The sequence below is a fragment of the Lampris incognitus genome, chromosome 18 (genome assembly GCF_029633865.1).
Source record: "Lampris incognitus isolate fLamInc1 chromosome 18, fLamInc1.hap2, whole genome shotgun sequence".
Lineage (NCBI taxonomy): Eukaryota > Metazoa > Chordata > Actinopteri > Lampriformes > Lampridae > Lampris > Lampris incognitus.
The window spans coordinates 19,675,238-19,693,115 of record NC_079228.1 but is presented as its reverse complement, the minus strand read 5'-3'; the positions used below and the strand labels follow the sequence as shown (position 1 = coordinate 19,693,115).

The window sequence follows — 17,878 nt, the reverse complement described above, 5'->3', positions numbered from 1 at the left end:
ATTCACGAGTTCTCCTTGAGCCATTATTCTCATTCACAGCTAGCTAGCTTAGCGAACTAAATCAAAAACACAAATGCTAGCTAACATTAGCCACCAACTACCATGACCTAGGTGCTGCTGCTGATTGGCTGAACAATCGGTCACGTGGCTGTATGCAGCGAAGGTCCTATGACGCTGTGCAAGTATAAAAGAATACGCTCATCTGCTACACATCAAAATCTGATTGCTTGAGTAATCTATTAATCCTGTATTAACACCTAATTTATTTAGATAGCGGAGACCTTCACTGGAGATGCCGAAGGCGCTGGCAGGAGGAGTCTTCTCACACGGTTACAACAGAGAAAAAAGCTGATTGGATGATTTTGTTTTTGGCCGAGAGACTGCAAGCAGAGCCTCCCGAATTCGTATGTGTAGTCGAAATCAAAATGTAAAGCGATATTAACAAATTGATTAGAAGATTGTATTATTTTTATGAAAGTGTTTTCCTTTTTCTGTGGAGTCTTGGGCCTTCGCCGAAGGCCTAGAAGGCCCCGACGGTTCGCCGCAGATATATAAACTTAGCACAAAAAGTAAGGAAATGTGTGTTTGGTAGATTATTTCTTTGTTGTAACAATGCTTCTTGGCAATAAATCTTATATCAGGCACCTGATTGTCAGCACCTGGGTACCAGAAGCTCAAAACAAGACTCAATAGCAACAGCAAAATAAGCTGTTTGGCACTGGCAGACAAGATTTGGCAAATTTTTCATGGGCACAACCCACATACTCAGCTCTGCTGCTCATCCCACAAATGCGTGTTCCTTACAAATGTGGCACCATTTAAAAGGGAAATAAACAGGCTTTCCAACGGTATAAGATTTATTGCCAAGAAGCATTGTTACAACAAAGAAATAATCTACCAAACACACATTTCCTTACTTTTTGTGCTAAGTATATATACCATAGTATTGCAAACTTGAAATATCGCACAGTTATTAATTAAGTTAAATTATTGTACTGTTGGGGCATCTGGGTGGTGTGGTAGTCTATTCTGTTGCCTACCAACACGGTTATGTCCAATTCAAATCCCCGTGTTACCTCCGGCTTGATCGGGCGTCCCTACAGACACAACTGGCCATGTCTGCGGGTGGGAAGCTGGATGTGGGTATGTGTCCTGGCTGCTGCACTAGCGCCACCTCTGGTTGGTCGTGGCGCCTGTTTGGGGTGAAGGGGAAGCTGGGCAAATAGCGGGATCCTCCCACGCGCTATGTCCCCCTGGCGAAACTCCTCACTATTAGGTGAAAAGAAGCGGCTGGCAACTCCACATGTATCGGAGGAGACGTGGTAGTCTGCAGCCCTCCCCGGATCAGCAGAGGGGGTGGATGAGTGACTGGGATGGCTCGGAAGAGTGGGGTAATTGGCCAGATACAACTGGGGAGGGGAAAAAAACGGCGGAAATTTAAAAATAAATGTACTGTTAAGTTAGTATTGCACAATGTAAATTATAAGGTAAGGGGTTATGAAGCCGCTGACAGGGGTGAAATAAGTCCAAAGGGCCAATAATTGAATTGCCCAGTATTTTTATTTTTCCTCAGCCGCTTTGCTAGACTTCTAAATAGGTCACTTTAGAAAATGGGACTGATGTTTCCCAGTTGCTTCTTGTTTGGATGGTTTTGGGACTGCTGCAATGTTTGAGGGGAAGAGCAGGCTGAGGGAGCAGGAGTGATGCTGTCCGCACTTTTTAGGCAAAGGTAGAGGTAGTCACACTCTGAAGTTGTTTGTGTGAGGTTCGTAAACCAACTTCAGAACCCACTGCTTTGTCCTCTGACAGTAAACACGTTTCTTTTGCACATGTGTCGGGCCTGTGATGGACTGGCAGCCTGTCGAGGGCGTCTCCTCGCCTGCCACCAAATAACTGGGATAGGTTCCAGCATCCCGCAACCCCAATTGGGATAAGCGGCATGGATAATAGATGGATGGATATTTAGGGAACCATAACAGATGAAGACTTGAATGAAGTGCTCACTGTCATATTTCATCACCTTTAACATGGTGAGGATGAAGTGCTCAGATTATTTAAAAACTTAAAAAAGCAAAACAAGTTGGGGCATAGGTGACAATGTAAATTGTGCACATTGATGTTTACATTGACATCAAGTGTCAAAGTAATTGTTACTATATAGAAAAAAATACCAACAAACTATGTATGTGAGTTCTACCTTTGCTGTTAGTGGCAGGAGAATCCCAGGAAAAATGAGAGGGTTGACAGGTATGACTGAGTCGTAGCCGTTAAATTCAGTGTAATAGGGGCGTCTGGGTGGCCTGACAGTTTTTTCTGTTGCCTACTAGTATGGGGATCACCTGTTCGAATCCCCGTGTTACCGCCGGCTTGGTCGGGCGTCATTACAGACACAATTGGCCGTGTCTACGGGTGGAAGCCGGATGTGTGTCCTGGTCGTTGCACTAGCGCCTCCTCTGGTTGGTCGGGGTGACTGTTCGGGGAGGGGGAACTGGGGGGAATAGCGTAATCCTCCCACGCACTATGTTCTCCTGGCGAAACTCCTCACTGTCAGGTGAAAAGAAGCGGCTGGTGACTCTACATGTATCGGAGGCGGTATACGGTAGTCTGCAGCCCTCCCCGGATCAGCAAAGTGGGGTGGAGCAGCGACTGGGCCAGATACAATTGGGGTGAAAAGGGGGGGGGGATCAAAAAAAAATTCAGTGCAGGAGATGCTATGTGTAGATGCTATAGTGTAGTAGGTGCCATTCGTTACATTGCTACTTTTGCCCAGGCGGACCAGCAGCTAATTGTTGTCATGGACCCTCTACCAGCCTCACCTATCAGTGTCTGATTGTTGCTAAGAGACCCCAGTTGCTCGGTATGCTCCATATAACACCTAGTAGAATCAGTCGAGACCTCGCCACAGATTGACACTGTCGCCGGGTAACCTCGGCTTTCCTGTGGGGAATCCTCGCACGGAAGTCGTGAGTCACCCTGCGCCGGCCACAGTGGCCTCCATTGGAACTCAATCCTCTCTGCTTGACACATCAACTTAAGTAGGCTCGAGTCATATCTGCTGCCTTTGATAAGAGTTGATGTTGGATTAAGATCTACAATCTCAATTTTATGCCTTAGAAAGATTTTAATCACTTCTTAGCATCCCGCTTTCTCTGGTAGGTCTGAAAATCACATACTCCTTGATACCACTGCCAACCTAGTAACAAGTTCTAGTTTGCCAGTTGAAAGGATTATTTGATTCTGCTTTTCTGTTTATTCAGTCATTTATTCATTTAAGTCAAGTCAAGTCAATTTTATTTGTATAGCCCAATACCCCAAATTACAAATTTGCCTCAGGGGCCTTTACAGCAACACAACATCCTGTCCTTAGACCCTCGCATTGGATAAGGAACAACTCCCTAAAAAAAACCTCTCAGGGAGAGCAACAGAGGAGGGATCTCTCTCCCAAGACGGACAACGTGCAATGGATGTTGTGTTTACACAATTTATAGAATACAACATTGAAAGAGGATAACAGAATTATAATGGAATTATAAAATACATGAAGAATATGATGAGCAGGATGCCAAGCAGTATCCAGACATTTGGCCATTAATAAATGTCTCTATTATGGAAAGTTGTTTTATGTGTGTTTCTCTAACAAGCAAAGACAGAAATCCCTGTAATTGAGAATTTACAACTTCAGATCTGAAACTGATTAATTTGGTTTATCTTAAATTCCTGCAAAATTAGGTGGTGCCCCCAAAATTTATAACGAGAGCACAAATATTCAGCGGAATAATAGATTACCAAAATAATCAATACTTGCAGTCCTAGCCGGTATTATTGTGTACCACAAAATTCCCTCTCTCTTTGTCTCTCTCTGTCTCTCTCTCTCACACACATGTGCAAGCACGGACGTGCACGCACACGCACACCTTTTCTCTTTTATCTCTATTGTTCCTCCTGTCACTTTTTCTCAACCTTGATTGCACATGTTCATGCACACACATGCACATAACAGCGCACACAAACTCAACCCAAACTGACAGATGTGCACGAATACAAGCCTGCACAGGGTTAAAATGAGCAGATTTTCTGTAGACTGGTAGATCAGGGCAGCGTAGAGGATGTGGGGGAGGGTGTGATGGCGCCTGGCTGTGGAGGGGCAAAGATAATGCAGACTGGGGGAGAAATAAATGGGTGCAGAGATGAAGAGTTAAAGAGCACAAAGACATAAGGAAGGGGCGCTGTCTGGCACTGGGATGATGATAGATGGGCTGTGTTCTACCTTTAGGTCCTGCAAAGCACTCCGCATAGGGACAGGTATAAGCTAATTTTAAAGCGGTTACATTTCAGGTATTTGAGCTTGTAAAGAGTGCAAAGCTGGCTTTGGTTAAATTCTGGACTTGTGTGAATTCCCATCAAGGTTTATGATTGGTAGTTTTATATAACTGAGAAATAAGTAGGGTGGAGCTGGCATTATGCAGAATGCGGTGTGTAATATGTGTGTTGAAGGATGTGCGTGTGTGCTGTGTAAGGATATGAAAAGAATATTTTGCTAATTTTTCATGAAATAAACTGTTTCTCGATAATCCGACTCAATTTGTCGGCCACAAAATCTGCGAGGCGAAGATCATTCCTACAGAGTCCTGGCTCTGTTTGAGACGGCATCAATTTCAAGAGAAAAAAAAGCAGTTTGAAAATTGCAATAGTAATCATCAAAATTGAAATATCTTTTAATTAATTTCAATCAATTGCACTGGCCAAGAGTACGTGTCATTAGAAAATTAACTGCATTTTCCAGTTATATTTTGAATCAAGTAAATTAACAAGTTAGTTCAGCCCAGCCCGTTCTTGCCTGCTTGAGTCGGCATCCTCTGGAGGAAGCAATTCCGAGACTTAATATTTCATTTTGCATGTCAAGCAGCCGTTTGAAGATAAGAAAGAATTTGATGTCCTAACCCAGCCACCAACCAATTTACTTTCAGCTCAGCAGTTATGAGAGCAGCGAGTTTAGACATTTGCCACAGTCAGTTGTCAGTACACGGTGACTGTTGTCTATTACATGGATAGCTGTCCTCTTGGCATTTATCTCTAGGGATGTATTTATCTCTAGGTCCCCATTTGACACTGAGAAGAGCAAGTGAGAGCAAGAAAGAAAGAGAGAGAGAGAGAGAGAGAGCGAGAGAGAGAGAAATCCTCATCATGATGAAGAAGTGAAGGGAGGCATTATTGTCACCATCAGCTTAAGAGCTTATTCTTTTTTTCATTCAGGTCAGTGTGCCCAGTGTGCAAACTATACCATGGCTTTCGGGGAACTCGCCTTTTTTTTTTTTTTTTGAGGGGGTGAGGCTTGCGCATGCCTCAAAGAGAGGACTGAATGTAACTCTTGCTGCAAAGAAACATTCATAGCTGCAAGCATGTAGGCCTACTTGCTTTATGTCAGCACATCTGATGTATAATAATAATCTGGGGTTTTTTTGGGGGGGGATCCCCACCCCCAATTGTATTTGGCCAATTACCCCACTCTTCAGAGCCATCCTGGTCTCTGCTCCACCCCGTCTGCCAATCCGGGGAGGGCTGCAGACTACCACATGCCTCTTCCAATATGTGGAGTTGCCAGCCGCTTCTTTTCACCTGACAGTAAGGCATTTCACCAGGGGGACATAGCACGTGGCAGGATCACACTATTCCCCCCAGTCCCCCCTCCCATCGAACAGGCGCCCTGATTGACCAGAGGAGGCGCTAGTGCAGCGACCAGGACACACCCACATCCGGCTTCCCACCCGCAGACATGGCCAGTTGTGTCTGTAGGGACATCCGACCAAACCGGAGGCAACACGGGGATTCGAACCAGTGATCCCCGTGTTAGTAGGCAATGGAATAGACTGCCACACTACCCGGACGCCCGTATAATAATCAGTTAATGACCTCATCAAACCGCCACACGGGTATGAGAACCACAAACATCACAGCATGATACAACACGGCTAACTAAAGCAGGGCACGGTATACTCTGCAGAATGACGTACTATATTCTATAGTTTATCAGCACAAACAAGACACGGACAGGTCAAATGGCAAAACACAAATATATGAGCATTAAATCAAAAACAGCATGCCAGGTACAAGGGACCGAGTCCTCATCATAGCCTTTACCTTAAAACAGAAGCGACCACAGAGGCCACTGGCTCTGGTTGGTCTCCAGAGTCGATTGGTTTAGATTTTATGGTACCTAAGTTAAGAATTTGCGAGTAAGCTTCTTTGTTTTCTTTTGGACATATCTGTATACTGACTACAAAACAGAGAAATGAATAATGGCGATTCGGCGTGCAGACTGAGTGGGACTAAGAAAGTTTGCTTTTTTTTTGATCGTTGAGTTAAAGTGAGTTATTGCACTGCCATGCTTCGATGGTGGTGGCAAGAATATCATGCCTGCCGGTAGAATTAGTGATTAATCACCCTCATGCATGAATTACACATCAACAGCAGCCTAATTTTATGAATGATCCATGATGATGACGATACAGAAAAATATATTGCAAAAATAACATATTGTCAATATTTTAGAGGACCCCCCCCCCCAAACTTTTTTTTCACAAAGTGTTTGTTTGTTTGTTTGTTTGTTTGTTTTTTTAAGATTCCCCCTCCCTTTTTCTCCCCAACTGTATCCGGCCAATTACCCCACTCTTCCGAGCCGTCCCGGTTGCTGCTCCACCCCCTCTGCCAATCTGGGGAGGGCTCCAGACTACCACATGCCTCCTCCGATACATGTGGAGTCGCCAGCCGCTTCTTTTCACCTGACAGTGAGGAGTTTCGCCAGGGGGATATAGCGCGTGGGAGGATCACGCTGTTCCCCCCAGTTTCCCCTCTTCCCTGAACAGGTGCCCCGACCGACCAGAGGAGGTGCTATTGCAGCGACCAGGACACATACCCACATCTGGTTTCCCATCCACAGACACAGCAAATTGTGTCTGTAGGGATGCCCGACCAAGCTGGAGGTAACACGGGGATTCGAACCGGTGATCCCCGTGTTGTTAGGCAATTGAATAGACCCCCACGCCACCCAGACGCTCCACACATGGTGTTTTCAGGGGAGCTGGGCTCCCCTGTAGTTCACACCCTGGTTGCACCCCCAGCAATAGGTACCTGAACCAGTTAGGACAAAATAAAATACTGGTTAACACCCTTCTTTTTAACATGCACTAAAAATGAGAGGGGAAAACATCAGGATAAAATGAAATGTATAATGCAGAGTTAACACAAATTCCATAGTGTCATTGGCGAAAACACTGTGTTGGCAAATTTGCCAATTTTATTTTTCTATTCCAAAAACCAAGGATACCTGTGGCCCTTTAAGGGTCTTGAAGCTTCAATATTCTCAGACAAACGTAAACCCCTTTACAAAGCTTGTGAAAATGTCATGTTTGGTCACCAAATGGTGGAAATCGCAACGATTTTTTTCCCCCTTCCTGTAAAGTTATCTCCTTTGCAGATACGTGGTTTTCGCCCGACAGTGACCAATACATGTATGCGTTATACTTAGCTAGGTGTCACATTACTCCATGGCTTTAATATTCAACGACGAGATACAAGGATGTGCACTGTGACAACGCAGTAATAGTCTATATTTTAATGTAATGATGTCTTATGCTTAGCAGACGTTCATGCCTTTTGTGAGCTTAATTGACCCTATGTCATCTGTGGATCGTGTAGGCTATAGAGAAGTGTTGACTGTGGACATTGAAGGTGAAAATGCTGGAGGGGTGTGCTCAGCTGAGGAAGAGACAGTAGTGATAGTGTACTGTTACTGCATGAAGGCATGCCGAGACGCGATGTAGAGCCAAAGACATCTGGGAGTCTGGAGGTAAACCAGAAATAATACTTCTTATGAAATCGTAATTACAGATACAGACAAATGTAATTTCTTGGTAAATATTACAGAAATGGAAAAAAAAACATTATTAACTGGTAAAATGAGATTTGCAAATTAATGTCTCTGATGTGGAACAATTAAATATGATAATATTTTTGTTTCTGTTTTCAGCAGAGTTTTATGGGGGCAGTAATTCTGTATTCTGTATTCTATTCTGTAGTTCCTAGTAATACATCATTTGTTTCCAATTATCTCTTATTTTCCTTGAACCGGTTTGTAGCCCTTCTATCAATGTCTTAAAGACCCCCCCCTCGTCTGTCTTGCGCCCTTCGTGTACTGGCCTTCCCGCTGTGCATTTCTCTGTGACCATTCATTATGAAGTATCTCCTCTCCTCCCACATGTTCCTCTTCTTTATTTTTTGTTCTGTCACTCATTCTCTCCGTCCTCATGCCTCTCTGAGCAAAAACGGTTCTGCCGTTATCGCTCTGCTCTCATGCCCCCTTTCCAAAGTTGTATTTCTCTGCGCTTTCTGCTGTGTCAAAGCAACCCCCCACCCGCCCCCTCCTCCCCTTCCGCCCCACGGGAGGCTGAGGGGACTGTGCGTGCCGTGGAATTGACAACAGGGAAGAGCAAAAGTAGGGACGACATGGAGAGCACCGGGAGAGGAAAACCAAAACCTAGAGAAACCTGAACGAGCACGGGTTTGATGCACCCCTCTCCCCAAGCCTGTTGCCTTTTTTTTTCTTCTTCTCTTGTCTCTCTTTGTCTTTCTCACCCTCACTACCCTTTTCCAGTCATAACAAACGTCACTGCAGTATCTCTATATAAATCATGTGGGACCCCCCCCCCCCCGCCATCATTAATAGATTTCATTACAAAATGCCAGACTTTGCCCTTTGGTGCATTGCTACATCTTTTTCCAGCAGCACCACCTTGGCTCGTTTTCGTTATTCCAAATGCACTTTGTCACAAGTGCCTGTCAGCAGAGTTTTATGGGGGCAGTAAGCGTTGAGGTTGCACTGGTATGAAAGTATGACGATTTGCGGCAATTCGTAGGGCTGGGAAGAACACATGAAAAAGTCATATGCAGGGGGCACCCTGGTGGCTCACCTGGTAGAGCGCGTAACACATAAGGCCTGAGTCTTTACCGCAGCGGCCTGGGTTCGAATCCGGCCCGGGGTTTTGCTGCATGTCACCCCCACTGTCTCCCCTGCCTTTCCTGTCTCTCTCTCTCTTGACTGTCGCTATCATAGAAAGGCGACAATTGCACAAAAAAAAAAGAGCCATATGTACTCTGCAGGGATGGAAATTAGTACACGCCAAATGCGGGTGGATTTGCGTATTGGCGGGTGAATTTGCTCAACCTACCAGCCACGGTGGCGGGAAAAGAAAAGTAGCAATTTGTGACGTACTGAATCGCGAATCTGCCTTATTTCCGCCCCCCTTATGACCCGCCCTACTCTGCCTCTGATTGGCTAGTACTTGTTGCCATCGTTGGTTAGCCAATCAGAGGCAGAGTATAGGGACGCTTGTCTTGCGAGTCTGCTAATTCACACAAGACACTTTCGAATACGAGGAGAGAGCCAGAAAACACAATGTGGCATTACATCGCAGGGGTTAGGTCTGCAGAGAAAACATCTCAGGAGGAGACACAGGTTAAAGAGGCGAAGACGAAACGAAAACGTTTTTTTTTAATGAGAAGTGGAGAATAACGGACAACGGAGACAGAGAGTCCCGTGATTGGTTAGTGTACGAGGAGACAAGCTAGACAATGTTCTGTTGGGTATGTCGTCAACACGCTTCGGATGCCAACAAGAAAGCTAACAGTTTCATTATTGGGACTAAAAACCTAAAATTGGAAGCCATAAAAGACCATGAATCATCCAAATGCCACATCCATGTAATAAAGATAGTACAGGGAAAATCGACCCCACAGGATACCGCTGCCATGAAGGCACTAAACAGCCTGAAGACGGCCCAGTTGGAGAAGATGAGCCTACTGTTTAGAAATGCCCACGCAATCGCGAAAAAAGGAAGGCCATTTACAGATTACATGTGGCAATGCAAGTAAATTAAAAAAAAATCTATTCACTAACGTTAGATTAAGTGTTGAATTAAGGTCAGAATATAGCTGTCATGTAATGTCATTAGCTAGCTAACGTTACGTGTAGTTAGCAAGTAAATCATCATTTACTAACGTTACTAAGTGTTGAATTAAGACCCATACTGACACAATTCCTTCTACTTGTTACATGTTTATGTCATAATAAAGGGAATTTTGGTGGCACTGGTAATTTTTTGACAAATATGTTAAATGTTTTAAAGGTAGTGTACACAATTTTGAAAACCATAGAAGAGTAAACTAGATTTTGAAAATAGTATTTTAAGAGTTTAAATATTTAAAATAGCCGATTGCTTGAATATTGTATATCTTGTTTTATTATTTTTCACATGCAGTTACACACTGCCGGTTAAAACAAGAAAGTGGCTGGTAAAAAAAATTGAGTGGCTGGTAAATTTTGGAATCCACCAGCCACAGTGGCAGGTGGACAAAAAAGTTAATTTCCACCCCTGGTACTCTGCCAAGAGTGTCACTATTGCTATTGTTATGCACATTATGTCCTTATAGATCCAGCTGTGAAAGTCTATTGTGCATAACTGTATGTAGAAACGATGCTTTTCTATGGTCTTGCAAGTGTGTTTGTGTGTGTGTGTTTGTTTACATGTGTGTTGATGTCCTTGTGTGCGTCAGAGTGCACTCATTGTGCACTTTGCATGAACAAGTTTTCCAAGTAATGATTAAAAAGGAAGATGTGCAACAAAGCGGTTTGTGTGTGTGTGTGTGTGTGTGTGTGTGTGTGTGTGTGTGTGTGTGTGTGTGTGTGTGTGTGTGTGTGTTAGTTGTATGTGTCATAGAAAGACAGAGCTAGAGAGAGGGCGAGAGACAAAAAGAGAGTGAAATGAACCAGAAAAATAAAACAAGCGCACAAGGAGATTAAAAAAGGAGAGGGCTACAAGAAGTGGAGCTAGATGGAGGAGGAAAGTTGGAAGAAACGGAAAGTTAAAAAGAGATTGGAGTCGCGGTGTACAAGTGGAGTGGTCGGCTACAGTGCACCTACATATTTAATGTGCCCTTGGGTTGTCAGTTTAGTCTCGGCATAATCATTCTGCTATTAGCAGAGATGAGGACGAGGAGAGATGAATAAGCAGAGAGGGAAGCGAAGGGGAAAACTGAGATCGAGTGGTGTAAAAAAAGACTGTGTGGCAGAGACGCTAAGCCACAACAATAAAAGTTGTGTTTCTGCACCCGCAGAAGTATTTGTACTGGGCTTGGTTATTAGAGGTGAAAAGTACGGTGTGTGTGTCTGTGTGTGTGTGTGTGTGTGTGTGTGTGTGTGTGGGTGGGTGTGTGTGTGGGTGGGTGTGTGTACCCACGGCTAGGTTAGCCTCTCAACACTCAGTCGAGCTGAGATGACTTGTATCTTTGAGTTTATCATCTGTCACTGTTTAAGGTCAGACACGGAGTGAATCTTAAAAAAATAAAATGTACCCGACAAATACCGGTTGACAGGGTCACCCCTCAACAGCAGGCCAGCTCTGACATTACTGTGTGTGTGTGGGGGGGGGGTTGTTTGTGTGTGGGTGACTGAGTGGGCGGGTGTGTTTGGGAACATTTCCTAACTCACTTGAACAGCCTGCTACCATCTGTATTGTCCACTCACGCTGACCTATGAATTCTGAGCTTAATTATTTTTTTTAGTTTTTTAGTTTTCTGAGTTCACAAATCCATTTTCAGACTTATAGGATCCTCTCGTTTTTTAATCTGCTTTATACGGGGCAGGAAAATATTTCTGCTGCCTCCACAATATTGGTGAAAACTGAACAGTGGTTGAATTCACAACACTTGTCTCTCAACACTGAGGTGCGTGTGCAGCTACAAGACATGTAAGACAAAACATTATGCTTTATTTCATGCCCGGTGAGATGTTCTTCTGTTCACTCCTCCCATCATTCACCTCTCACCACTCCTTTTCTCCCCCTATCCTTCTTCTCTTGGCCCCAGTCCGCCTTCCCCACCCCCGACCCCTCCCCCAGCCCTCCAGCCTAGCGGCACCATGATGCTCAGCAGCTCAGTGGAGGTGCCCAGCCCGGGCGGGATGAGTGGCCTCGGTGGACTGAGTGTGGTGGCTCGCAACGTGGTACGATCCTCCAGCATCTCTGGGGCCATGTACAACCTGGAGAAGAGTCCCGGGAGCGGGGGCCCGGACTCCGCCTCGCTGGCCGGCAACAAGAAGAGGCGCTCCAGCCTCGGGGCCAAGATGGTGGCCATCGTTGGGTTGTCGCAATGGAGCAAGAGCACGCAGCAGCTCAACCAGCAAGGTCAGTTGTTCGGGTGCCCTCATCTCTGTTGGGAAATCTTAGGTCGTCAATAAAGGGAAATAATCACAATCTTTCAAGAGCATCTCTATAAATGAATTTTGTAGGGACTACAGTCGATTAGTGGCCATAACACTGTGAAGTCTTTTGTGTGTCTCTGAAACAGTGCTGAAATTGTGGTGCAATGTATCCATCAAATTGGTCTACATCAATGACTTTAAATGGCATTCAATTGCATTCTTTACAACAAAGCATTTTTGCTTTCTTATATAACATAGGCTATTTCAATGTAGCCTACCAAAGGTAACAGCAAACCAGGAAGTGAGTGTAGTTTTCAAACGTCACTTGTTTACACTTAAGCACAATTTCCTCAGCATTTCAGAGACACAGAAGACTGATCAATATCATTGCTGCTAACGGGGCAGTATGCCTACAACATATTTGAAAATCATGGCTGTTTCCCTTTAGGTTTCACTGCCAAAGTCAGTCGCTTTGGTTTTCTCACACTGTGCGCGTTGACGTACCACATCGTGTCATATCTCTTATGGGTCTTTATACAGAGTAACATATTTATTGGTCGATATTTTCAGTCTCTACATGTTGTTTATGCAGCTATTCTTTTTTCCCGGACTCCATATTTCCTCCCATAACAAAATGTTCTGATGGTCAAACGCTCTCTTACTGTTTTTTTTTTCTTCTTTTTTCTTTCTCTGCTGTGCTCATTTCCCCTCTCTTATTTCACACTCCTTCTCTGGCCTGCTTTTCTTCCCATTACTTTTGCCCCCCCCCCCCCGTTTCTTTCTCCTAAATCTCTCTCTGCTAAACTCCTTTTCCTCTCGTCGGTCTTGCTTCTGTTTCTGTGTTCATCTCTTTATTCGTCTCTATGTTTCAGTCAGTCTATCTGTCTGCCTCTCTCTCTCTCCCCTTCCCTCTTTCTCTCTACCTCTCTCTCCTGCCCCTCTCTCTCTCCCCCTCCCTCTATAGCTCTCTCTTTCTCTCTCCCTCTCTCTCCCTCTATCTCACTCTCTCTCGCCCTCTCCCTCTCTCTCCCTCTATCTCACTCTCTCTCACCATTCCTGCGAGGTCAGTATGACTTCAGAGCAACAACCTCTCCCCCCCTCCCCCTCACACTCAGCTCTTATAATTGCCCTCTCCTTTGTCCCTATTTTGTTTCTTTGCTATCCATACTTCTGCTGCCGTCTCTTTGCCTTTGTCTGTTTAATTGGGGAATGTGATAGCTGTAGATGGATGACGATATGGGTCTTTTGGTCTGGGGCTGGGGGTTTAATGTGAGTTTGGATTTGAAAAGTGTAAATGATATTGATTTCCAAATGCATATTGGGCTTTTTAATGGGGGGTGGTGTTAAATCATCTTCACCCTCCTGGCATGGGTCTCTGTCATGATGGCACCATCAATTTTTTCCTCACATTTTCACGTGCCTGAGGAGGAATGAAGTATTTTGCTGCTTCATTCACGCCAGTAAATAACAAGATAAGTGGTGTAATGGGACACCGATGATTGTTTGTGGTTACATACAATGATATTAGCGTAGCCCATTGAGAAGGGCTTTGGGGTAGCATTGACACGGCCTCAGTTCTATTACTTAAAATGGCATCTTTTATTCAACACACTCTTTTCAAAAGGCTATCTTTTCTATGTTATCACCGTAATGGGTCCATTTCAAATAGGCCACAATACGGTGGCGAGCCTCATTGTGTATTGAATTCTGAAGTGGGTTGGTAGCTGGCTGGATAAAGAAGCGGCTATCGAGGACGGAGGGTGTACAGTGATGTTAGTGCCAGTATCTATTAATATGTCCCCTGGGGGGTGTAATTACAAAGGTTATGCAGCTTCAACTAAAGTGTTTCTCACTTTGTGTCTCAACGGCAAACACAAACCCACTCGCTCATAGCGGGAGATGGGGAAAACGTGTCACAAATGCAGCGGCCCGGTTAGAGCTGAGTATACTGGCCAATAGGGTAATGTGCCTCATTGAGATGCCTTTGTTTTCTGTCATTCTGTTTTCAATCAGTAGCAGACACCTTCTCTGTTTCTCCACTTGATGTATTTTTCTTTACTCAGGTACTTTTTTTCTTCTTTTCTTTGTATGTACGTGTGGTGTGTGTGCATGTGTGTGTGTATTTATCCATATGTATATGTGATTTTGTGAGCTCTAATCAGATCTGAGGGTCATTGTGTCCTGTTCTGTGTTCTGCTGAGGGACTGCGAATAAGCAGAGACAAGTTGCAGGACTGCATTGAGACCTTACTCCTCCATTCACAGCCTGTGCTGATCTGTTTTGATCTGATCTGCATTGCTGTGGGATGGGGTATTCCCTCTGTCAACATATCCTGTTGGCATTGGTGCTTCTACTCGGCCCTTATCGGTAACTGGATCACACTGCAATAATGCGAAACAACTTCAGTGCCAAGTTTACTGTTTGCAAGATTTCTGCAAGTCCCAGCATCCTTAGTTACTGTGGTTTTTACTCAAGCTGAACTCTGCTGCTATTCACTCTGCAAATTACTGAAAAAGGTAACTGATCGCCTGTGACGGCATGAATCTGTGTATTACAAGTTGCCCAAAAATGCCAATGAGAAGTACGGTAATGAATGAGATTATCACAGTGCTGTGAATTGATGGGTGGTTGAAGAGAAAATGGGGAGGGGAAAGTATGGCATAATGAGCGTGGAGACTAGTCTTTCAACTGGGAGCACTCATGACAGCAAGCAGATCCCTGCTATCATGTTCATGAGGCAGAAGGATTTCATGAGCCTGTTTGGGGCTGAAAAGGTGCTGTCCTGCCACTTACCTCATGCTCAAACCTCTTTTTTGGAGATTGGCGAATGAAAAGGGAATCTTTGCTGGAGGAGCACGGTTGAGGAAAGAGAGAAGATGGTAAAAGTGCCAGTGCACTTGATTTCATTTCTCATGCCAGGTCCAACATGGCCACCATATGGCCAGCGGGTAGCACAACACATGTACACAAAAAGATGCACATATGCTTGTGCGCGCGCACACACACACACACACACACACTCTACTGTGTGTACTGAGAGCCTGGCACCCTTAAGCACAACTGACACTTGTGTGATGCAAGATGAGCTGTCGATAATTTCACCGGAAGGGCTTTCATGTCTCTGCTAATCGTGATGAAGAGAGCACAGTAGAGGGTAAGGGTGGCTGGGGCTGCAAAGGGAGGGGTCGACGAGACGGAGGAGAGGAAGGAGGGAACTGGTGGAGGGGAGGTCTCTAAATTTAGATGTTCTCAGCTGCCAGAGGAACACATCGCGCCCAGAACAAAATAACAGTACCATCCAGTGCCCCCCCCCCTTTCTTATCACATCTCGGCTTATCTTCTGCTCTACTGCTACTTCTCATCTCCCCCTCTGTGCTCGCTTCCCACGACTTCATTCACTACGTTGCTCAAATCCATGTTGCTCAAATCCATGCCACAGTACTGTTTCAATTGCTTTTAGAGGTACCTGTACGGTTGACTTGATGTGGCATGCACCAGTCATTTCAAGTAAATTTAATCTCAATCCAGGTTGGGAGCGTGGTGGCATGAGCTTGTTGGTAAATTCTCCCAACAATAATGTTACATAACTTTTACCAAGAATAAATTCCTTGCTATCAAATCTCATATTCTTGAGGAAACAAACAAGGCTGTGTACCAACTGACCAGGTCAATTTTTTTTTTTCCAGGGAATGAGCAGGCTCCCCCCATAACCACGTAACCTCACCCCAGTAGGAGCCTAGAATAATAATAATAATACATTTATTTATATAAGCACTTTTCAGAACAAAGAATGGATGGATATAATTTGTTGGTTGGCCCCAGACTAATTGACAAACATACAAACAGGGTAGACAGGGAGACAGACAGATAGACAGACTGAAAGAGAAACAGACAAGAAGACAGACAGAAAGGAACCAGACAAACAGAACAAATGTGGGAGCTGACGAATAGATGAGCAGGGAAGCAGATAGATAGACAGAGAGACAGACAAGGAGGCAGTTAGACAGATATGCAGACAGTGTTTCAGTTAGGCCGAGCTTGATTAGGGTCCTTTTTGTTAAACTGTGTTCTTTCCTGGCAGCCATTAAACAACCAATCAGGTTGGCCATCACCGCTACATGTTCCGAGTGACAGATGCATTGATTAGCTGATAGGGTGGGTCAGCACAGGTACAGCCCCGGGGGCCGCCTCAGGGCCACACCATGTTTCGCTTGGTTGGTCAACTAATGACCAATCAACTACAGGTTAAGTTGCAATTGCTGCTCTGTGCAGAAAGTGAGAGAGAGAAAATAGAGTGAGAGAAGGTAGTGAGAAAGAAGATAAAGATGACAAAGGAGAGCGTGAGGAGGCTTAAGAAGAAGAAAGCCACTTTATTTTGTCATTGTACAGGTTACAACAGAATTTGTTCTCTATATTTAACCCATCCTATTGTAGAGGAGCAGGGGCAGCTGCAGTGCCCGGGGACCAACTCCAGTTCTTCTTTCCTATTGCCTTGCTCAGGGACACAGGCAGGAGTATGAACCCTAACATACATGTCTTTTTGATGGTGGGAGGAAACCAGAGCACCCGGAGGAAACCCACGCAGACACGGGGAGAACATGCAAGGTCCACACAGAAATGACCTGGGGTTTGAACCCAGGACCTTCTTGCTGTGAAGCAACAGTGCTAACTACTGGGCCACCGTGCCGCCCATTAGGGGAAACAATCACAATTTTCAATATCATCTCTATACAGAAACATATTTCTACATAGAAGCTGTATGTCTATGTAGAAACCCGGTGGAGTTTCCACAGTGAGAAATTGTAAAACTGAGGAGCATGGTTGAAGAAAAGAGAAAAGAAGGTAAAAGTGCCAGTGTACATGATTTCATTTCATTTGTCAATTGGCTTAGGAGACATTCTATCAGTAAATGTGCAAAATCAATGCTATGCATAGCTGTATAATGAAGAGTTGTTATTTCCATTTCTTCTATACAGCTGCATGTAGTGTTGATTGTCACATTTACATTGCACCCTATCAGCAAACCAGGAAGCAAGTTTTCACATTCATGGACTGTCTGCTAGTGATGTCACTACTGGACTCTTACGGCAGCTCAGTTTTATAGCTGCTAATGGAGTTTCATTCCTACAACGTATATCATCATCATCAGCAGTCACTCAGGGTCGAGTATGACCGTCCTCCTTCTGGGTCTTCAGGTGGGCGTAGAGGCCGATCCTGGAGCCGCAAAATGGGAGGACACCTGTGCGTGACAGCTTTTTATGTGGAGTGGCTGGTGTGCCTGCAGCCACCACACGGTCCTTGGCCGGGGGTGGCCGGAGTCTAATAGCATGGAGAACCAAGACGATTGGAGACCACCCTCAGTTGCAGCCTTCATCCACCTTCACTGCCGTTTTGACCTGGAGACATCTTCCGCTAGTTCTGCCGTTGAGGTCTTTGTTGGATCGCACTTTGTCTGGAACCTCCCTCTTGACCTATCCGCCTTGGGTGACCTTACCAGGAACCAAGCTCCGGACGGCATAGCTCTTGGGATCATTGGTACACGCAAGCTTCTCCACTACGGCAAGGTGGCGATCCAGGAGAAGACAAAACAACATATATATATATAGAGAGAGAGGTGAAGAGAGG

General features: G+C 44.9%; 1 protein-coding gene across 1 annotated transcript in view; it reads left to right on the top strand.

Annotated features, from left to right (window-relative positions):
• rims3 (regulating synaptic membrane exocytosis 3) overlaps window positions 1-17,878 on the top strand; it is a 57,453-nt gene that overhangs the window by 16,306 nt on the left and 23,269 nt on the right. The window contains exon 2 of the mRNA XM_056298820.1: window positions 11,920-12,236. Within this exon, the coding sequence (XP_056154795.1) occupies window positions 11,972-12,236 (265 nt within the window). The 5' untranslated portion in view covers window positions 11,920-11,971. The remainder of the gene's footprint in view (window positions 1-11,919; window positions 12,237-17,878) is intronic.